Source organism: Magallana gigas, chromosome 3 (genome assembly GCF_963853765.1).
Source record: "Magallana gigas chromosome 3, xbMagGiga1.1, whole genome shotgun sequence".
NCBI classification, from domain to species: Eukaryota; Metazoa; Mollusca; class Bivalvia; order Ostreida; family Ostreidae; genus Magallana; species Magallana gigas.
The window spans coordinates 3,756,994-3,779,442 of record NC_088855.1 but is presented as its reverse complement, the minus strand read 5'-3'; the positions used below and the strand labels follow the sequence as shown (position 1 = coordinate 3,779,442).

The 22,449-nt window shown below is 36.4% G+C and overlaps 3 protein-coding genes across 6 annotated transcripts; all 3 read left to right on the top strand.

Moving 5' to 3' along the window:
* The first annotated feature begins 5,402 nt into the window (after nt 1–5,402).
* On the top strand, nt 5,403–9,383 carry LOC105346978 (uncharacterized). 2 transcript variants are annotated; one of them, XM_011455830.4, is made up of 3 exons: nt 5,403–5,632; nt 6,935–7,723; nt 7,936–9,383. In XM_011455830.4, the coding sequence occupies exons 2-3, from the start codon at nt 6,948–6,950 to the stop codon at nt 9,218–9,220; spliced, it is 2,061 nt and encodes a 686-aa protein (XP_011454132.3). In that variant the 5' UTR covers nt 5,403–5,632; nt 6,935–6,947; the 3' UTR covers nt 9,221–9,383. The 2 variants fall into 2 exon arrangements, with proteins under 2 accessions (XP_011454132.3, XP_011454126.3); XM_011455824.4 differs by having other exon boundaries at nt 5,405–5,587.
* Nucleotides 9,384–10,234: 851 nt separating this feature from the next.
* On the top strand, nt 10,235–13,793 carry LOC105346972 (caspase-3). 2 transcript variants are annotated; one of them, XM_011455811.4, is made up of 6 exons: nt 10,235–10,895; nt 11,182–11,238; nt 11,635–11,924; nt 12,596–12,828; nt 13,042–13,201; nt 13,329–13,793. In XM_011455811.4, the coding sequence occupies exons 2-6, from the start codon at nt 11,183–11,185 to the stop codon at nt 13,586–13,588; spliced, it is 999 nt and encodes a 332-aa protein (XP_011454113.3). In that variant the 5' UTR covers nt 10,235–10,895; nt 11,182; the 3' UTR covers nt 13,589–13,793. The 2 variants fall into 2 exon arrangements, with proteins under 2 accessions (XP_011454113.3, XP_011454107.3); XM_011455805.4 differs by having other exon boundaries at nt 10,256–10,965.
* A 1,622-nt stretch (nt 13,794–15,415) lies between these two features.
* Nucleotides 15,416–21,380, top strand: LOC105346966 (caspase-1). Of its 2 annotated transcripts, XM_066078127.1 has the most exons (7): nt 15,416–15,936; nt 17,328–17,373; nt 18,055–18,455; nt 19,458–19,690; nt 20,034–20,158; nt 20,225–20,517; nt 20,730–21,380. In XM_066078127.1, the coding sequence occupies exons 1-7, from the start codon at nt 15,879–15,881 to the stop codon at nt 20,975–20,977; spliced, it is 1,404 nt and encodes a 467-aa protein (XP_065934199.1). In that variant the 5' UTR covers nt 15,416–15,878; the 3' UTR covers nt 20,978–21,380. The 2 variants fall into 2 exon arrangements, with proteins under 2 accessions (XP_065934199.1, XP_011454093.3); XM_011455791.4 differs by having other exon boundaries at nt 20,034–20,517.
* Nucleotides 21,381–22,449: the final 1,069 nt, after the last annotated feature.

Below are 22,449 nucleotides of genomic sequence, written 5' to 3'. Positions count from 1 at the left end.
TATTAACCATGATACAACCTCAATACTTGTAGATGCATAGAGTAGTACATGGTAATTCAATAGCAAGTTTATCTCAAAGTTTGAGTTGAAAAGAAACAATGCGATTGTATCAAATTTTGAGTACCGGTAAATGTTATCACGTTTTTTTTTTTCATTTTGTCACTTCACATTTTGAAATACCATTGATATACTTTAATTGTTTGGATCAGAAATATATCGATACACACTGATTTCTCCATTTTTTCCACCTACCCACAAACTAGACTTTGTGAGGTCAACCGAGTATGGCGAATCGATCGCCTCCTGCTTAGTCACAATGTACCGGATGAACTCGCCACACGGACTCAACATGTGGATGAAGCTATGGAGGCAGTCGGTGACGATTATGTTACAGTTTCCATCACACACCAACCCACGGGGATCAAAACGTTTCTTGACATAATTCCCGCGGTAATCAAACTTGACTGCGCCATCTGACGAGAGTACCCGGAGAACGCCACTTGATTGGCCGATCTGGTCTATGACGCAAATATCAGTGTTATAGTTTTGAAACACGCGATGAGGTTTGGTAAACAGCTTTGTTGAGCCATCTTTATCAAATTCAAACGCCCTCATTTCTTCTCCGTCAATGGAGATCAGCTTGAGCAGGCGTTTGCTGTTTGTGTTGATCTTGAAGCTGTAGTCATCTACCAGCGCCACTAGCATGTTCCCGTCCAAAGATTTCCCAATCCCAATGGGGGTGAGCGGCTTCGTCGATACAATGACAGAGACTCTTCCATTTTCATCCATTTTTTTAATTTCATCGTTTTCAAAGTCTGTAAAGATGTGAATCCCACCGGGTCCCACGATGAAGTCGTTAGAAAGACTGTTCATTTCTATCGTCTTTTTAGTAACACCAATATTGCTCAATAAATAGGCACTACAGTCCCATCCGTGAACCCAGGCCAAATCTTCCGATACCGAATGTATGGAGACGATCGTGTTCGAAAAGTTCTTGAAATTCGCTAGTCTCGATACTTTTATATGTTCCGGGTCCATCAGTGTACCGTACATGGCCTTCAGTGCTTGGTAGTCCATCTGACCTTTAAAGAAGCAGGGTAGATGTCCGTACGCCGTCAAGTCGATGTTGTTGACCTCAGCAATCACTGCCTCAGCGTCGTTCCTTGTCTCGATCAGCTGGAATCCCGTCATGCTACCTGACTGCGAGTCCAGAAACTGGACCTTATCCAGCAGTTCTCGTTTATAGTTGTTCATATTGGTTTTTAAGGTAGCAAGCTTTTGTTGACAACGGGAGTAGATTCCTTTGGATTTCTCGATGTTGGCGTTAGTAATCTTGAACACCTCGGATACCATCTCGTCCTGCTGTTTCACAAGCTTTCTGATTTGCCCCGAATGTCTTTTTTCTTGCTCGTACTCCATCTGAGACACGAAGGAGAGGCTCTCGGTTATTTCCTGCACACAGCCACGTATTGCCTGGCTGATTTTGGGAATGTCTCTCCGTTTTTCGGACGATATTTTCTTGATGCTGCCCCAGTTGTGTTCTTTGTGTTCTGTCTGACCACACGTCACACAGAAGATGGTCTTACAGTCCTCACAGCACATGTCCCTGTCCTCGTCATGCTTCCTACAAAGGGGCAGCACCTCACGGGAACTCCCAAACGTGAACTCGCCCATCTCATCACCCTAACCCCCTCTCTGTTAACGTTCGGCTTCTATATTGTACCAACCGACTTTTTTCCAATTGCTTCCTTTTCCTGTAGTTTTCACCAGAGCCACAACAGAACTGAGTCGATTTGAAAGTGGACGCGGTTATAAAATCAAAAACATTGAAAACAAGGAAGAATATACACACGACTGAAATAGAAACAGTATTAATTCTTCAACAGATGCTTGTTACATAGGGGAAAGTAATAAGTACAATACATGAATATATATCTCTTTAATGTATTTTCATACCAGTATATACACAGAGATTTGTGATTGGATTTTCATTATTTGGTCTTACATCATTGTTAGCACTGTCTGTGTCTCTTCACATAGATAGATTATGATGAGGAGGATGGGGAGAAGGATAACAGTAAAAGATGATGATGAGGAGGAGGATAACAGACGTCAGTAATATATGATGATGATGATGGTGATGATGAAGATGATGATGTTGATGATTATTATTTTATTATTATTATTATTAGCTATCGAATAAAAGCTAAATCCATTTTCATGACTGCATTTTTAATGAAAGAAAATAAAGTAAATGAGAGAAAAATTTATAAGCAGTAAACATTAGAATTAATAAACGTCTTTTTTCGTTTTGATAGTTGTTAACCTGCTTGGATTTATAGTATTTGAATGTTAAACAATTTAATTTAATTGGTTACAACATACATGTATATCTATTTCTAACGAGCTAATTAATGCCTCATTAAAATGACTAAACTTATAATATTCCATCTCCAGATCATCAATTTTAATCAATATAAATGTTCTTACTCGTGTATATTTACATTTTCCAGTGTCTTTGCCTGTGATGACACTACGTATCGATTTTGTACTATATAACCCATAATACAAATGACGCCAAATTGAGGCGCCAGCGGGGTTTGCTAATTTATATTTATAGATTTAATCGTACGATGGCTTAAAAATATATAAATATAAGTAATAAGGAATCATTCTTTGAATATTATGAGGTGATAATTTCAGACGGGGCGTGATTAAATCTATCATAAAGCCCTTCGGGCTTTATTGGATTTGATCATGCCCCAACCGAAATTATCACCTCATAATACTCGATCAAAGAATGATTCCTTATTCCTTATATCTTTCTCCGACGAGGAAATGCCTTTAAAGATCAAAATAACATTCAATCCCCAACTATCCGTCATTTTCGAAAAATGACTGTCCTAAGAATTCTCTAGAAGGGATGAATTTTAAAAATGTGTTTTAATCGACACATGTTTTTAGAAACGGAAAATTTTAAAAGGACAAACAACCGACTCCGTAGAACCGAAAAATATCCCTGTTGTTATTGCGTTAAATGAACTTTCTTAAAACATGCCATAGTGTAAAAAAATTGGAGTAAAAATCAGGAAATTAACCGTGAAATCCAAGTTATTTATAAGCATTGCCCCCCCCCCCCCCCCCCCGATTAGTAATTCCAATAATTGCGAACCTTGTTGATTTTGCTTGTCAATTTTTTTTTTTTTTGGTGAGTCTGCCCACCCACCACACACACGCTACGTGCCTGTATAGGTTTTAACAATTTTAACAACATAGTCCTACTTTTTAAAAAGAGTTACATCAATACCCATAATTATCATGATTTATCCGAAAGGGTTTAAATCAGAATTTATCTTTCCAGAGCAGACTTTGAAATAGTTCATTACGTGCAAAATCCCGCTTTAATTTATAGTATTCTGCATTCAAGAACAGAAAAATGACGTTGCATAATGATACAACTCACCATCATTTAAAAAAATCTATAAATTGCAACACATCAAGATAAGTAAAAACGATAATAGACAAAATTTTTTTTAAAAAAGCATAGCAGGAAATACATCAAAGTAACAGAAAGAACAAGAGGGCAACATAGAGGACAGCTTTGATATGGATGTTCTGTATATACAGGCACGTAGCATCGGGGGGGGGGGGGGGGCACCCCCACTTTTTCTCGCAGCAACCTTTTTATTTTAAATTTACATATAAAAAATGGAATTATCATGGAGTTGCCCCCCGTCCCACTTTTTTGGGAGTATGTAAAAAATTGATATGAAAAAAAGGAAATGAGGAGTGAAATTGAAGATATATACTACGCCAGCACGGATTTGGATTTTGAAAATTTTGGGAAACTTTAAATTCCCTTTTTTTTTTCTTTTTTTTTTTGCTTGTCAAGATTTTTTGGATGAGTCTGGCCCCCCACTTTTAAAATCGATGCTAAGTGCCTGATATACATAGATACCATGTATTATAATAAAACGTCAAATGGGCACGAACATGATAAAGGTACTGAAGAGAATTGAGAATGATTGACAACCCAGTTTATTTTTTCACGATGATCCATTATCTTAATTATAATTTGAATAAAACATGGCGCACCGTTAGGTTTAGTTTTAATTTCCATTTAGATTAGTTTTCTAGTTATAGATTTCTTTATCCACACTTAATATTTCAAGTTGACCAATAGTGGTTTCCACTCTGTGTAAACATTCGTTTCCGTTTCATCACCCTCATATACATTTCCTGACCAATTTGTCCGAGGAGAGAAGTAAAAGAGTTGTGAAAGTATATCTTTTTCTCTTCACTTTGCTCTCGACCCACTTTGAAACTGCAACTCATGAACCTTTCCTTGATGTCCCAAGTCTCAGGTGTCTTACGTTATATTTTTTTCTCATGATAAAAAATGTACACCTTCTACCAAATAATATACTTGTGTATTATTAGATGGGTGGAATTTTTATTATGAGAAAAAAATCATAACGTAGGGTGCCTGTGTCCCAAGGGTGTGGCTCAAGATTGACATAAAACAATTGTTTGTTTTACACTGGTCACCATTCTATTTTCTCATCTACATGTACTTTTTATAAATATCTTCATGTACTTTTTATAAATATGTACATGTATATTTTATAAATATCTACATGTATATTTTAATTTTTAGATATCTACATGCACATTTCATGGATATCTACATTGCATGGATATCTACATTTACATTGCATAGATATCTCGTACATAAGAAAGAAAACCGAGGAAGAAAAACATGATGAGTAATAGGAACAAGCAAATCATAAGAAAAACAACACCTACACTCTTGTGTTTTCTTATTAGCTAGTTTTAAATTATAGAGGAAAATTTCTAATTAGACAATTGGCATGGATATGTGCATGTATTTAGGAAAAATGTATCTGTCCTGTCTGCAAATCGCAATTATTGTCCATCATGACTGAGTTTAATCCAGATACTATATTAGACAGTTAATTTGGGTTAGCATATGTTTTCCAAAGATGTTAAAACATGCTAATCCCACTACTTGGTATTAGTGTTTACAAACCCTCTTTAAAATAATAACTTCCTCAATACATGTCATTGATGTTTTGCAGGAAAATGTACATATGCCCCCCCCCCCCCCCACCCCCGGTGCACACATTGTTTAATAATAAATACATGCTATTTTGAAATTTATATGAAATGTTTTAACTGGGAAATATATTTAATAAAATTTGAAGATTTATCCCATTGCTTGATATCAAATAGGTAATCGAGTGCTATCTACTGCAGTCAATATAACTCGTGCTAAACAATAGCAAAGGTTTCCAAAATAATGCCATGTGCGGTGAACTGTGTTCATTGAATTCTGAAGATAGAACGACTATCACGTGCCTTGTAGGTCTATTACAAAGGCCCTCGGGCTATCTTACAACTTTTATTAGCTTGCTATTATTTACCTGACAGCTTTGAGTCATACGCACTGGCGAGGATCTATTTTTAGAACACTGTAGACAAGCATTAGCGCGGTAACCCGGATTAGCGTGCCACTACAGCAATATCCGCCATTTTGCTAAGGTTGTCGCTACACTCTGTGTTTGGGGTAAGTTGGGGATGTTTACATACATTTTCTTGTTGTTGGACTAACGTAAGTCAACTGTTGAACTGTTGTGTATTTGTAAAAGTTTCCCCCGATTTAGATCATTACCTCGATTCGCCCTGCTGGTATCTAACTATTGGACTAGTTCCCCGGCCTCGCTAGTCGCTATGTTTAGATTGATCGCAGGCTTGTAGCTTTGTTCTGCAGTGGTTGTTTGTTATTGTGTTGGATAATGAGATATGCGACGTGAATTTTTGCATCAGTAGCGGCCCTACTTTAAATAAACATTTTAGATGATTTTTAAAACTCTTACTAATGTATGTTATAGTTTATTTATTCTTTATTAAGCTAAATATGGCTTATCAGATTACATTATTATATAGAGAATACAAAATAAAGGAGAAATAATAATAGCATCATTATTATGAAAATACAAAATAAGGCCTAAAAAAAGTTTTGTGTTTAGGGTAACCCGACTTAACCTAAAAAAATGCCCCTATCCTACCATTTTTATCCGATTGTGAATTTTATATTATTTCTATTAAAAAATCTGTTTTTAAATGTGACACAAACAAACATTCTTAGGATTCATGCAGAAAAAAATATGATGAAATAAAAAAAAAATCCCTACCTACCTAACCTAATTTTTTCATCAGTGTTACCCTAAACACACAACTTTTTTTATAGGCCCAAAGGAGAAATAATAAAAATGTAGTTAATGCATTAAATATTTACATCATGGATTTTTTTCCGTGGAATTTCTTTTGTTACAGTAATTTCATTAAGTTTAATAAACATAAATTATTCATGTACTTTATAAATACACATTTATGTACATGTACTACATTTAAACATAACTATTTTTGCATTAAGTTTTAAACAAAAGTTTGTAAACTGAAACTTATTATTTCTGCTTCATCAGCGACAAAATTATTCTGTTCAAATTCTCAATGACACATGGCTATAAAAATTGTTGTCAATAGAGGAGTTTTTTCTTTCACTTACATTAGATATTAGATAATTGTAACATGGCCCATGCCCTCCCCCTATCAACCCCACCCCACCGGATAATAGTGTGTGTAGTGATCGAGTTTTTTCATTCAGAGGAATTAAATTTTATCAAGTAAGCTGACCCTGACTGATATATGTCTTTAAAATATAAGTAGGTATTTTTAGGTTGAGGTTGGGGTGGTGGGTTTAAGGTAACTTTTTATAGCCAGTCTATCGGTGGGATGGTCTTATTGTCTTATTGTAAGATTCACTGATTATTTTCATCAATATGTTCAGGGTGTAATGATATCTGAAAGCGTGTGAAAAGATGAACATAAAATTTTATCTCATTTCTTGTAGGTAGATTTTTAATATGGACGAAAAGATGGAAATATTTAAATTAGCACAGTCTTACAAAATAGACTGGGGACTTGTGCTGGACGGCAAAGTTTATGAAGTACTTAGTGCGCATGCGCAGTCATTGGGCTGCGAACTTGATCTTTTTATGCTGCCACTGTTCGTTTCTGCGGCTAATTTCATTGGACCAAAAACAAAAATACAGATTACCCAAAGCTGGATTGAGCGACCAAGTCTGATGGGCATAGTTGCAGCTAGACGCGGTGAAAGGAAAACTACTGTGTTAAACTTTATCAAAAGTTGCAGCCGACGAGTTCAAACCGAGACCAGGGTCACTAAAGAAGAAGAAACAAGGTCAACAGAGACTGGACTAAAAGACGCAATGAATGTTGATGGCGTCACAGAGACATGTAACGTGAATGGGAGCAGATTGTTTGTCATTGATGATCTAGACGAAGTGATGAAACAAGTGACCAAAGCGCCAGATTTCTGGAACTCGTATACCCTGCAGAAGTCAGTTTTATTCCCTTATTCAGACGCTTCCTACAGTGAAAACATCAATGTTGCAGCAACCGTGCAGGGAGCACAGATAACAGAGATAATAAACTGGCCCGATCCTGGGAGACTGCTGGACCGGGTTTTAGTTTTATGTGCACGTGATTCGGAGGAAATGACGTTTTCTTTGAAACAATGTACATCACTTCATATCATTTTTCAGAGAGTGCACGAGTTATACAATAACAATGATATTACATACACATTTAGCGACGATGCATTGCAAGAATTGGAAAGGTTAGTAACGGTGGAATTAATGCAATGACATTATGTGTACTTTTGTAAAATAATTCACAAATTATTTAAATAGGTTTAAAAATATGGTTTTACTGTAATTTGTAATAATTTAATTTAAATGTTCATAATTCTTGATTGTGTATTGAAAATTAACCTATGAAAATATGCGCTTGAAATAGAGCACGTCTAAATATCTGTTTGGTTCATTTTAGAATGGCTGGAGTGGTGAATTCAATAAAGAAAGAGTGCCACAACGACGAGTTAAAACGAGGCTGTGCTAATCACGTGATGAGCCAAACGGCGCGATTAAGTGCAGTTTCCCATGCTCTGACGCATGCTGTTTCCGATAGCAGATCAGACTATGTGATTTCAAAAACGACTGTTCAGGGTATGTTTGTAATCTGTTTGTACATGCTGCGACAGAAATGTCTTTTGTTACACGGCTCCGACTCCGCGGGTTACTCCCAGCTCTTCCACTCCATATTGAGTAGTGAAGTCGAATTGCTAAAGCCAACGGAAGTTCGCAATGCCTTTAATTCTCAAGAAAATGGAGATGATGTTATAGAAATCACTCTAGATGGAAATAATGAACCAGTAGCCAGAATTATACCTAAACGCGAGGATAAAGAAGAAAATCCCTCCATGGAAGCCTCGTCATCATCTGACGTCACAATTTGGCAGATGGAAAGCAGAGACCGTGACGAAAATCAAACGGAGCGGAGCCTGAGCAGTATGTATTACCCGGGTGTTCAGACTTCACAGCAGCAGATAATAGAGTACCAAAAACAGCATGGTATGATGACTACTTCACCGAGCAGAGAGACGGTGAATCTTCAACACTATGAACCTGACCAGCTTTGTGTATCTAAAAACGAGAGTCCAAAACAGGACAACATGACAAGTGTACTGAGACCAAGGGGCAAGTTTCGCCCACCACCCCCACCTTTGAAACCCCGCCCCCACCAGCTGCACATGAATCGTCGGTTTATTCCCGCGCCAAAACGACTGAACGACAGGACACAGCACAAAACATGTGTCTTTACCTGTAGTGACAATATATTTGTTCAGATTTGTTTTGCCAAGATCAGAAAATGTCTGCTGACCAAAGGACTGTTCATTACCTCTTCGTACGCCTGCCAGTATCGACTCTTCCCTCCCGTACCGTTAGTACAGAGGACTTCATCCCCACGGACAACTCACCCGTCTTGGGCAGCCGTCAAGTTTTTCGAGAGGTTGGAGACCCTAGGCTTTGGCGAGGTCACAGTTTTTCGCTCTCAGTCGGTAAAATTTAAGAAGAAGCCCCTTGAGGAGATGTCGGAGAGAGCTAGGAATATTCTCAAACAAGTAGGAATAGCGGAGGATGAATACATATCAGCGCTGACGACAGATGATGACGTCAGTCTTACGTCATTACCGGAGTACAACTATCTTTTCACTGTTAATCAGAACGGGAACATGGAAACCGAAGACGCGGAAGAACAAGTTCAAGTGAGATGAAAGCATCTTCAAGTTAAATACGGTCCGGTGTTATCGAGACAAATCAATCTTTTGTCTTTTTATTTGTTTCAAATCACGAAATAGTACTGAAACACTTGTTCAACGGTTTTCTTTTTCCACCAGTTTTGTGTTCTTTTTACCAATAAAAATTGTTGTAAACGACTGTTGGAGAATATAGTCCAAAATAATCGTGCAGAGCATCCACAGACGACTATTGTTTACATATTCAGTCATAAAAAATTATTTAAGAAATGAATTTAATAATTTTCTGTTGATCGACGTGTCAAAGGAAAAATTGACCGGAAAACTTGATCAATGAGCGTACAGTGATTTTACTATGTTATTACCACGAAGCCGATAACTGGTACAGTAAATCGTAAAAACTCATCAAATTCAGGGCGTGCTAAATAGCACAAAAACAAGATGTTTTGGGTTCTAAATAATATAATCTAACAGATGGATAAATAAGGAGTTTACCATATTGGGTATGTCAAATGTTATACAAAAAAATCAAGAAATAGGGAAATACGAAAAGATCTAGAAAACGTTAAATTTTAGCCGATATGTACCTCACAGGCTATCTAGGTATCACAACATTTACAAAAGTCGCACATACATACTATTATATACATGTGCATAACGTATTTTGTTTGCTGACAATCAAACAGACACAACTTAACATTTTGTAGACAGTGTTTTGGAAATTCCTGCTCTCTCTCTCTCTCTCTCTCTCTCTCTCTCTCTGTAGTGTTAAATCATAACAGATGAGAAAAGTAGATCCGGCGAACATTTATTGATGCAGGTATCAAAGAAAATTTTCGACCAATCAGAAGCACCAGTATTTTATCAAACGAAGAAATATTAAATGATTTCATTTTAATTAGGCATTGTTAATATTTGCTTATTTTTTCATTAAAAATCATGAACGCTTTTAAGGACACGATTTTTTTGTTTATTTGTTAAGATGACAGATATCTCTTTAAAAATGAATCAAATGCAGAACAACTTTGTTAGTTGTTAATATTATGTTAGATAACTCTGAAAGACAAACCGATCCTGCTTTATATGAAGTTTCTCATTAAACACAAAGGTTTCGTTAGGTCACATGCCAGTAAGCCATGGCATTATTGCAACAATCGGCATGCGTAAGCCTTTATTTAATGAATTAACTAGGATTAAAAACTTCCTACAATGATATCATTGATAACAATCATTAAAACAGATACACGTGAGTAGACGCTGAGTAACTATAATAATGTCTATTTTAAGATCTATGGATTTTTACCACACAGCTGTTATCACATGTATACATATATACAATAAACGCTGATACCAGTCATTTGTCGCCTTCACGTTAATCTGCTGCTCATTGCATAAGACCGTGCAGCAGAATTCTAAATATAGATTGGTGAAATCCTGTCCATGTGCTCCCGGATTAGGAGAGGTGGTAGTTGACAAACAAGGCTAGCTAGTTGTTCCTCGTCGCCATTGTACTGTGTCTAGAGTCCATCCAGAGTAAGGGTTCGCCAAGCGTTCCTTGTGACCCGGGTATAGTTTACAGCTTCATGAGATGGCCCCCATATTGAGTGTTTCGTAGTGCTTCACAAAAACTGTTTGTAGGACCAGAAAGAAGTGACACATCGCATAGTGTTTTACGAACTGTTTAGGACTATACGTAAGTGAAACTTTCAACCAGGGGATTCCCCACTCTGATGACGGGTAGGATGTTCAGGTGAATTGTCCAGGTAATTTAAACCTTAAACCAATTATCAATTATCTCGCTACAACAGTCATCCATGAATCGGGTCAAGCCCACCTTTTAGCCGGTCATTGTTAAATGTTATTCACTACAGTAAATCTTGGTTATAGCGAATCCCAGGCCAAATAATTTACTTAAATTTGCTATAACGAATTCCCAGTAATAGATTTATGTGCATGTGTGTATCGTTGATTGTTTTCAGGATGTTGTGTTCCCAGCCCGGGGACAATGACGTTGGCTCTGTGGAGCCGAGAGTTGAGTAAGTATATACATGTACCTGTTTCTCTCGAGACACCCCACCTACTCAATTCACCGTCTTCTCTACGATTTCTACAAACGTAATTAACAGACAAACCCTGGTGTCGATAGAAATTCGTCTATTCTTAAATGTATTAAAAGATCGATGAATCGTGGTGAAACAAATACTAGTACTAGTGCAATGCAATGAAATGTCTACAATATCTAAACAAATGATCAATAGACAAGTTCTGGATGTCATTTTTAAAGTAAGAGATAATTATCAATATATTAAGATAAAGATCTATTGATTTTAAAAATATTTCTTAAATAACTAGACATTTTCGGTACCAAAGTTGCAAAAACTATTACTCTGTATAGATCAGAAAGAAATAAAAATATGATTGTTTCTAATCAGAAATACGGCACAATCCCGTCAGCAGTCCAGTACAGGTGCCCCTCCTATATCCCCTCAAACATCTAACGAACCAATAGTAGGCCGCGACACAGACAGCAGCTACAGCTTCACCCACAGCAAGCGCGGCTACGCCGTCCTCATCATGAACCACGAGTTCGCAAACGAGGACGAGAATTTACCCGGGGTGAAACACGATATTGACAGCATGTCCAGATTATTCACATCGATGGATTTTGAAGTTAGACAACTCATAAACCTTACAGGTGACCAGCTTGTTTCAGATCTTTGGGGTGAGTATTGTTCTTCAATGCTAGTTTAAATTTAGATATAAAAAATTGAATTATGATAGTGTTGCCTCCTCCCCCACATTTTGGGATCATTTACAAAATTAGAATGAAATAAGGTCATAAATATACTACACCAGCCCCCCCCCCCACCCGCCCCACCACCACCACCCCGGATAAGGTTTTTGAAGATTTTGAAAAGTTGCCTTTTTCTTTTCTTTTTTGTTTTGCTTGAGTCTGCCTACCCCCCCCCCCCCCCCCCCACTTTCAAAAACGATGCTGCGTGCCTCTGCCGTGCATCTTTTGGAAGACATTAGCTGTAGGCTTAACGACTTTAAATATATTGTAAAAAGGATGGCTTAGTATAGGGAATAGATTGACGCAAAGTCATTGGATAAAATACATCACGTGATCTACCATCTATATCTCCTTTTTATATAGCAGATAATAGATGACCATATGGCGATTGTAACATCTTTTTCGTTCTATTCTTATTTACAAGCATTACATTATATATCCAAATTGAGATATCTAAGTTACATTATCTCTGACATATATCAAGACTACGATATCTAAATTACATTGTCTCGGACAGATATCCAGATAGAGATATTTAGATTGTATTGTCTTTAACAGATATCCAGACTAAGATATCTAATTTACAATGTCTCTGACAGATATCCAGACTCAGATATCGAGTGACTGTGACTGTTTTGTCTGCGTCATCAGCACACACGGAGGGGAGGATCCCGGGTTTTACGCCAATTCCCCTCAGGAGCCAGGATACACTAAGACAGAACATTATGTCTTGAATAATGAGGGCGCACTGTGGACCCGACACATCATGGACATGTTTAACGACCAACACTGTAAGGCTCTCAGGGGGAAACCTCGACTGTTCTTTGTTCAGGTACATGTATATGTGAATGCTATCCTTTTTTCTTCTGATGTTAGATGTTTTAAAACAAAATGTGCATGATAAATTTCAAACTATAACTTAGCTGTAAAAAAAGTTTCGTTCTTTAGACTTAGAACTTGTGATCATAAACTTGATTTAAATTGTTGTCTAAATGATATTTTTCAATTTCTATGACGTAAAATAGAATGTGTCTTACCGTTGTAGGCCTGTAGAGGAAATGACGTCGATAAAGGCGTTTATTTGAATGAGAATACCGAAAATTTTGAATCAAATAAAGATCAAAGTGAGGATATTTCTTTGAACCAAGATGTGTTCCAAATTCCTTGTTATAACGACTTCCTAGTCATGTTTTCATCCACCTCAGGTAAGGTTGTTGTCATGACAACCATTCTACATTGCTTCAATTCAAAAGTTGACAGTGTATCTTTATAATTTTGTGAATTATTTTTAGGATGTGTATATAGATGGTTTGACTTGCGAATATATTTCAGGTAAATATGCATGGTCGGAAGATTTAGAGGGTGGGTGGCTGCTGTCAGCTATAGACCAAGTGTTTTCTTCCGGTTCCGCCGGTGACGATCTACTTTCACTTTTGACACAAGTTTGCGGAGAGGTGGCGTCCAGAGAAGCGTTTATTCCAAACAACGAAAGAGCTCATTGCTCAAAGAGCACCGCCTGTGTATATCATAAACTGAGCAAAGATATATATTTCCCTTCATCCAAGACTAAATATAGTGACGTCGATTGTTGAAACAAACCAGGCCGACATCGCGCGCATTTTCAAAAGACGATCTTGGTACAACATGTCTCGTACTTATGTGAACTCAAAAGAGACTGCTTAAGAAATACATGTAATGAAGCACTAGAATGATTATTCTATCATGCCGTATTTTGTATTATTACACTTGAAAAATTGTCTGCTTCAGTCTTCCTAAAAATACAACGAAATTTGATTCTTTTTTCTTCAAGTTTTGATTTACTTTTCATTAACAAACAAGAAAGGTATTTTCGAAGCATAAGAATGGTTCGAACGTCATCACATGATTAATGCTATAACGTGATGAAAACTTTTCCTTTAAGAGTGCACCCAAAGTGCGTTGTACGATCCTACTGAGATAGAAACTTGGACATCCAGTATTGAAACTTTGACAACCGATTCAGTATCCCAATATCGTTTACCTCTAAAACAGAAAGTAACATTTATAAATAGTTTTATTTTGTTTAATTTAGAAGGGGTTCCTCTTCTTGAAGCAAGTTGCATTATTCATGTTACTGTTATCCTGTTCAAAAATAAATATCCTATTCATTCTATTGAACAAAATTATTTCTTCCGATAAAATTCATCCACTCTTTGATTGGTCCTAATCCTAGAAAATGTTTTTGAAGATACATGCATGGTCTTACTCCCTGAATAGGTTTTTGAAGTTTCATGCAGAGTAACGTGCATTGCAATTATATAGCACGTTTTTGCAGCTAAAAATATTTCCTTTAGCTCATACCACGTCGTGTACAGAGCGCTGTAAACACTGCAGCATAGGAATGAGATCGATCGAGTGGTTTGTGGATAAACCCTGCTTCCTTACTTATCGCTAAACCGATAAGACCTGTTATCTTTATAAGTTTCACATTTACTTTGATTGCTTATTTCGGAATATACATGTACTGTCATCAAATTGACTCATATTTGATCATATTGTTTGGCCTTGTGACAATTCATTGGATATTTTTCTGACATAAACACAATTACAAACAATAGTAGCTGATTTTTTGTTTGATTAATGAAGGGTTTTGTCATGGATTTTTTTAACACACATAGTCCATATAATATCGAAACATGAAAATATCTAATAAATATATCTCTATAATTTTTTATGCATGCATAAAGTATATGTGAATTGATGACCGAGTGAAAAAGATTCCCAATGCCCAATGGTTAAACTTGGTTTAATCGTAAAATAAAATTTCTATAAATCTATTTAAAAACAACTGATATAAGTTCTAAAAAAACAAAATTTCTAACTATATTCTGTGTAAAAAACATTTTATGAAACGGTCCGAAAGGGTATTGGTTCAAAAGGCAAATTCTAAGTATTGTATACATGTATATTCAAAAGTAATAAATCGATGTTATATTTAATATACATTGTTTTGAACGATGTTAAAAAAATGATCAGATGTGTTGATATAAATATTTCTCAATATTTTATCCGTCCTAAAATATGCATTTTGCACGCTTCTACCCATCTTCTTCATTTCAAGAATAATTGTTTAGTCTCATCGTATTGCCGTCACTAGTTGTAAGTTCTGTTGGTGACGCCAGGGCCTGTGGCTGAATTTATTATAAATCATCTCAAAAAGACGATTAACGTGGATTATAAAAATGATTAAGTTAGATTGGACATTTTTGTATGTACTATACATAAATTTATTTGATTCTTTAGCTTTAATTCTCGTGGTAAAGTAATAATCTCCAGGAACGCCCACGTGGGTGTCACCCCTACAGCTGTTTATTCAACATTGCAAAGTTCTAGAAAAACTTATAAGCATACCAAAGTTTTAATCCAGCGAGAACATTCTATATTTATAAGGTAGACAGACTATTTTATCAGGCTGGAAGGCTTGAATATATCGCTGTGATCAGGAGGGTGATTGACTTGCAAAACGGAGAATCGGTGCCAAACTTTCTGAAGTCAATGTACGTTTCCCCGAGCAATGAAATGATTTTCCCATCGTTTGCGCCTTTAACCGCTGGTCTGTTGATCGTACGCCGTGTATATCAAGTATACATCGGTAAATATAAGGGTACAATGATTGTCCATGGATGAGTGCGCAACGAGAACGACACTGGGGGATTAGGACGACCCATTCTCTTTAACTCTGTTGACGTAATCCAGGTCATTCCGGGTTGTCCCGAGAGTTTCGGCGATTGCGATATCTGGACGTGGTCGTTCTGTGGGAATTCCTGGGCTATTTATAACAGCCGTTGTACACGGTTAGCCCCATGTCTGTGTTGCTACAGTTCGGATACTTGCTACAGTGAAATGGACCAGGAGGATCAGGGAAGAGAGTTCTGCGAAAACTCCGAAATACTAGCACCAGGTAGGTCACGTGCTTCTGAAAATTGTCTACTGTAGTTAAAGAGGTTATTAATTATGACATTTTTGGTGTCCGATCGATATACTCTGGACTGCGATAATTTTGCTGATAACAACCTCCACATTATTGTTATGAAATATTACATTAAGATTTAAATGTCATATGACAATCATGAATGTCAACCTTGTGTAGTATTCTAATCATTGGTACGTGTTAACAATCGGCGTTTTAGAACCTTAAACCAATAGGGTCTCGATTGATTAATACAAAAACCGAAGACCCTTAATATTGTACAACCAAGTGAATTAAGTTTAAACGCAAATGCAGTTTTGTTTGCCGTGTTAAATAGTGTATTCAAATGTAAATAATGTACTTATAGTCAGTACTTATAGAACTATCTACCAAACTGAACGAGTCGAGAGGACTGTTGTTATCATGTGTTTACTTGTCACTTTGGGGTGTCCAGAAAATTAATGACAGAACAACTTTCGTTATTGGGAAACTTTATTAAATCAGTAACTTCGGTAGATAATAGAATGAACTTTGAGGCAACCTTAACTTGTGTTGTACATTGTTGCTACATCAGAATGTGTAGACTTGTAGGTTAGATTACATGTAATTTTTTCACCTCTATATTCCTCGGACAAAGTAATAAAGGCCATATAATTTGTAATTTAAAAAACATATCTTATAGAAACAAAAACTGTTTATGAAATCCTTTGATTTTAGAAAACAAAATTTAAGTAAATTCCGACCTGACACAGAACATGATATTTGACTGAACGAGATGATTAAATGAATTTGTAATTGGTCCGATATAATCTCTAGAAAAAGGCGTATGTATGAATCATATACAGTAACTTAAAATAAGTTAAACATAATTTTACCCGTATATTGAAAAACAAACCTATACATGTACATGTATTTTAAAGAAATTTCTTCGCTTATCAGGAAATTAATGTATTTAAGAAATAACAAACATAAACAATGATTACTAGTATTCAATTAAGACAAACAAATCAATTTAGTTATCACCTGAAAGTTTTATTCAAGTATCAAAAGATATGAGGCAATAAAATTGAATCTTCCTTATAATTGCAAATTATTCAATGGCGAGTGAAATATTGATATTATTCAGATACACGTATATCTGAGTACAATGTACGTCATATGGTAATAATCATGAGGTAACGACACATACTGCCACGCCCTTTTGACCGAAGGTTGAAATGGAACTTAGCATATCTATAAACTAAATCAGTTATTTTTTTTAACTTTAAACATGGACACAGTCGAGAATAAATAGTTCCTATATGAGAACAAATTCTCACAAGATACCAATAATATTCAAATAAAAAAAATTGTCCCATAATATAACGGTTTTTGTGTTGTAGAATCAGAACAAGATGGATATAAAGCAATCAAGAAAACTCTGTCCGTGTAAGTATACTGGTACAGACACTTGCTTAATTAAAGATCCGTGTATTCTGAGAAATATCTATGTAAATTATAATGATTTGAAGTTTTGAAAGTTCTTCTTAAATTATTCTATATAGAATTTAGTTGTTATCTAAACCGTTTGCCAATTTTCTACTATTACACTGATTAATTATTTAATAATTTTTATAGTATGTGTAAAAACATCACAAAAGCAGTAGACAATTGAAATTATTTCTTACAAATAAAAGTATATCTTGCACTAGTAGAATAGAGTCAATAGACAGAGGTTTGCCTTCTTTACGCATTGTTAAATGACCTAAATTCATATCTGAAGATCTAACTTTAAAAAAATCGATAGGCTAAGAATTAAACTTTGGAAAGCTGATACGTGCAAATTGTATGAGGTAAAATTTTAAGCAAACATTAACAAGCAAACAATCGGGGATGGTTTCACGTGAGGTGTATTTTATTTCCCACTAATTATCAGCTTTATCAAAATGCAAAGGTAACGCGATATTCAACTACGGTAAATATATATATATATATAACGTACAAATACATCAGCATTATCAGCATTTCTATTTAATGCGGATGGATTAGTTTTACCTATTGACAAATGTGTAATACAAATATCTGATGAAATGAGAACATATTAAATCAGTTTGTGTTCTGTTCTGGCAGTTTGATTGGACGTAAATCTAAAAACAGAAAACTCAAAGAAAAACCACATGTCCAATCTCAGAGAGATGAAGACTCCGGGGCTTTCACTTCAGATTACGAATATCAAAGAGAGTCTCCTCCACTGCAAGGGACCAGTGAACCGGCCTGGGTCTACCCACAGTCCTCTTGTCCACCACGTGACCCGGCCCCCCTCCCTTCCTCTGCGGACAACACCTACCGTTTCTGTCACGAGACACGTGGGTTTGCCGTTCTAATCATCAACAGCGTGTTCGACAGCCAGGCTAAAAGGGAGAATGCCGTCTGGGACGCACACTACATGCGCGAGATGTTTAAAGAACTGAATTTTGCCGTTTGTGTTCTAAGGAACCTTGCATCAAAAGAACTCTTGGAGAAAATGAAAGGTACACATGTATCGATATCATATGTCCCTTCATTATAAACACACGACTATTGAATTGTAATATCATGTTGATAAAATGGCGGTAAACATGCACTCAAAAATGCTTTCCTTTTGAAAAAACACTCCTTCAAGCCCTTGTATATATGAATATGCATCAATGACGGCATTAAGCCGTAAGCAAGAAAACCTTCTTTACCGTTCCTTTTTGAAAAGATATAAAACAAATCAAAATTTATCCTAATGATACTATAGAACCAATATTTTTGATAAACATGGATGGAGTTATAGATCGGATAAGGTGATCTGTACATTGATAATTTACTAAAACAATTATTTTTTATCGCACTGCGTCGTCGCAAAGATTTTTCACCGCGAACTAGTCTTTTTCGCCGCGAAGTAGTCTTAACTTGTTTATATAATAAACAACAGAGGTTTCATAGCAACTTATCGCTGTGAACAGTTTATAGGATGTTAATCCAGGAATAATGTAGTCGCGAAAAAAGTTCGTTTACAGTACAAATACCAAAATCTACGAGTACTAGTATATAATTATTATTCATCGATATCCCCTTTGCAGAATATATCATTTGAATAATAAATATGTTAATCTCCTTTTATTCATCAACACAAGTTTACTTTGCATATATATATATATATATATATATATATATATATATATATATATATATATATATATATATATATATATATATATATATAGCCGTGAAGAGGTCCCTTCTGCATTGAATTACATGTAAGAGAGTTACTGTATAAAATTCAAAGCTTGTTAACTTAACTCAATGGGATCGAGAAAAACTTCGAGTAATCGAGATATCCAGTGTCAAATGCTTTAAGAATATGGAGTTTGGACTTCCAAATCACTTCGACATATCTATGGTATACGAGATATCAGTGTTCGAGATTGCAAAATTCAACTGTTTGTATATTGGTGTTCATTTTCTAGCTTACCAATGTTTACAGTATTGAGTGTGTTGTTTTGTAGAAATACGGGATGCTGTCAGTGCGGAGTCTGACTGCTTCGCCTGTGTGATTAGTTCTCACGGGATGGAGGGTAAAGTTAGCACCGTCCACCCCCAGGTCGAGAAACCGTTTATCAGGATAGAGCACTTCACCTACACCAGGGACGGGGTGGTCAGAACCAACGAGCTCCTGGAGCTGTTCAATGACCGGAACTGTCGACATCTCAAGGGGAAGCCAAAGATGTTCTTCATTCAGGTGAGACAAAACAGAACCTAATGGGACTGTCAGCTGTTACATATGTATATACAGTAAAACAAGCTTATAGCGAAGTGATAATGACGAATTATTTGTATTCGATATAAATGAAATTCGTAATATACGATGAGTAAGTGTAAGGCTGAGTAAAACTGAGTAAAACTGACTTCGCTCTAAGCATGAATTTCTTGAAAACCGTTCCTCACTATTATTAAGAGAGAGAATTACAGTCCGAGCTTCGACTTGAGACGAAGCTACGCTATATACTGTGTATGTAAAGATACACCTAAAATTGAATATAGCATGGCGATATATTGGTGAGTAATGCCTTAGATCATTGCAGGCCTGTAGGAGCCGCCTCGATGTGCAGAGACCAGACGAAGTAGATATGGGTGTGGAGGTCCGTCTCGTGGAGACTAAAGCAACCACATCAGCCGGTTCTCCAGCAAGATTCTTTACAAGAGGCGACATGGCTCCAACAAGCTCCGATAACACGGAAGATATGGCTCCAGCAAGACCTGTTACCACGGGCGATGTGGTCGGGAATTATGACGATTACTCGGGTCGACGACCTGAGGAATTCCGGAGAAACTTCACTGCAGCTACTCTTGACCCTTTGTATGAAAACTACAAAGTTCATGGACTATCCCGTCAGTATCCTGGATACTACCAAGTCCATGCCCAGGCATCTCTACAGAGGCAGGAACCAGCTCGAACCGGGACTTATAAATTCAAACCTACCGAGCCCGAACCCGAATCCGAGCCCATTGAGGTTTTCCAGATCCCGTGCTACAATGACTACCTGGTTATGTTTTCTTCCGCAGCAGGTAATATAAAATGGTCTAAAGGCGTTCTTATTATACCTTAAAAATAGTTCATCAAATAAAGACAGCTTGCATTTTTAACTAACTATTTGTGCAGATAAACTTTTTAAACAAAATTCATAAAACCCCTTTTTATTAATATCAGAATTGTAAAGTTCCATTAAAATGTTCAAAGTTCAACAAAATGTTAAAAGACAAGATGAATTTCACTTCAGGAACTATTGCGTGGTCCGATTCCGGTAAAGGTGGTTGGCTGATGTACTGTCTGTACCATGTGTTACATGACGTCACTAACACAGACGATGACCTGCTGACTACATTGACACGTGTTTGCGGGAAGATGGCGTGGGATATGGAGACGTACTGTCCCAGCACCCCTCACTACGACAAAGCCAAGTCTGCGGCGTGTGTGTATCACCGACTGTCCAAGGACATTTACCTACAACCTGTCTCCCATTTATGAGAAAGTGAGGGGGAGAGAGAGAGAGAGAGTAAGAGAGAGAAAGAGATAGAGATAGAGACAATGGAGAAATAAAGAGGAAGAGCGATAGGAAGAGAGAAAAAGAAAAAAAAAAGATCGAAAGAGAGAGAGAGAGAGAGAGAGAGAGAGAGAGAGAGAGAGAGTTTAACAAAAAAGCTTTATCGGACAATGATATGTCTCTAAGTAAATTGAAGGGTAAATTATACAAATTGTTCAACCATTTTGCAATGACGTGTTACCTCGGTTTTTGTTTGTTTCTATTGACGTTTTGATGCATTTTTATAGTTGCTATTCTCCAATTAAATTGTTATAAATATGTATGATGATCAATTTTCGAACTTTATACGTAGTTCAATATATATATTAATAAATTTGATGAGCAATATTTTCAGATTTGATTATTCGAATATTATATATTTATTGCATGATGGTGAGGGAGAGATGACGATTTTTCCCCCAGGAAAAATCATATTTCCTGATGGCAATGGAGATATGACGATTTTTTCCACTAGGAAAAATCATATTTCCTGAGGGCAATATCACCGTGCAAAATTCACTGTTTAATTATAACTTTATTTTGGACATTACTTTTAAAATTCAACATCTGTTTCGTAATATTTTCTCACAGTTTATTTCTTTCAAAGTTACTTATTTATTTAGTGATTGACACTTTTCGGACTCTTAATGTGATTTCAAAGAGACAGAGTACCAAGTCTCAAGAACTGCTAATCTCTTAAAACAACATTGTGCAATTATCAGTTTTTCATGTCTTGAACATTTCTTTTTAGAATTGTTTGATGACATCGTATGCTCATCGTCGGGATTTTTCATACGAAAATAGAATGAGAATTCACGTGGCTTTCAAATGGGAGGAATATGGTGAATACTATGACGATGACAGCGAAATATGAATTTTTATTGCCCTAGCATGTGATTTTCTAGAACCAATCATATAACGCGTTACATAGAATTATTATAATGAGCTCGAGGTACCATTCGGCATACAATAAGAAGGTAGCAACCTGCAGAAAAAAATACATAGCCGAAGCGCTGCCGGAAACAGGCACGTAGCATCAGGGGGCCCACTTTTTCTCGCAGCAACAAAATTTTTAAAAATTTACATATGAAAAATTGAATTATCATGGAGTTGGCCCCCCCCCCCCCCACTTTTTGGGAGTAGGTAAAAAAAATTGATATGAAAATAAGGAAATGAGGGGTGAAATTGAAGTAATATACTAATATACTACGCCAGCCCCCCCCCCCCCCCCCCCCGGATTAGGATTAGGATTTTGGAAAAGTTGGAATTCCCCCCCCCCCCTTTTTTTTTTTTTTTTTTTTTTTTGCTTGTCAAGAATACGTGCCTAGGAAAGGTCAGAGAAGACGCGATTGCATGTATACTCGGTCTGTAAGGAGTGTAGCATTTCTGAGTATTATATCAGTCGATATTAAAATAC

What these genes read in the sequence shown, in the direction of transcription:
- LOC105346978 (XM_011455830.4), top strand. Translation starts at nt 6,948, where the DNA reads ATGGACGAAAAGATGGAAATATTTAAATTAGCACAGTCTTACAAAATA. An exon ending in GCATTGCAAGAATTGGAAAG is followed by an intron (nt 7,724 to 7,935) that starts GTTAGTAACGGT and finishes GGTTCATTTTAG; the next exon opens with AATGGCTGGAGTGGTGAATT.
- LOC105346972 (XM_011455811.4), top strand. Translation starts at nt 11,183, where the DNA reads ATGTTGTGTTCCCAGCCCGGGGACAATGACGTTGGCTCTGTGGAGCCG. An exon ending in TCTGTGGAGCCGAGAGTTGA is followed by an intron (nt 11,239 to 11,634) that starts GTAAGTATATAC and finishes GTTTCTAATCAG; the next exon opens with AAATACGGCACAATCCCGTC. An exon ending in GCTTGTTTCAGATCTTTGGG is followed by an intron (nt 11,925 to 12,595) that starts GTGAGTATTGTT and finishes TGTCTCTGACAG; the next exon opens with ATATCCAGACTCAGATATCG.
- LOC105346966 (XM_011455791.4), top strand. Translation starts at nt 15,879, where the DNA reads ATGGACCAGGAGGATCAGGGAAGAGAGTTCTGCGAAAACTCCGAAATA. An exon ending in CTCCGAAATACTAGCACCAG is followed by an intron (nt 15,937 to 17,327) that starts GTAGGTCACGTG and finishes TTTGTGTTGTAG; the next exon opens with AATCAGAACAAGATGGATAT. An exon ending in ACTCTTGGAGAAAATGAAAG is followed by an intron (nt 18,456 to 19,457) that starts GTACACATGTAT and finishes GTTGTTTTGTAG; the next exon opens with AAATACGGGATGCTGTCAGT.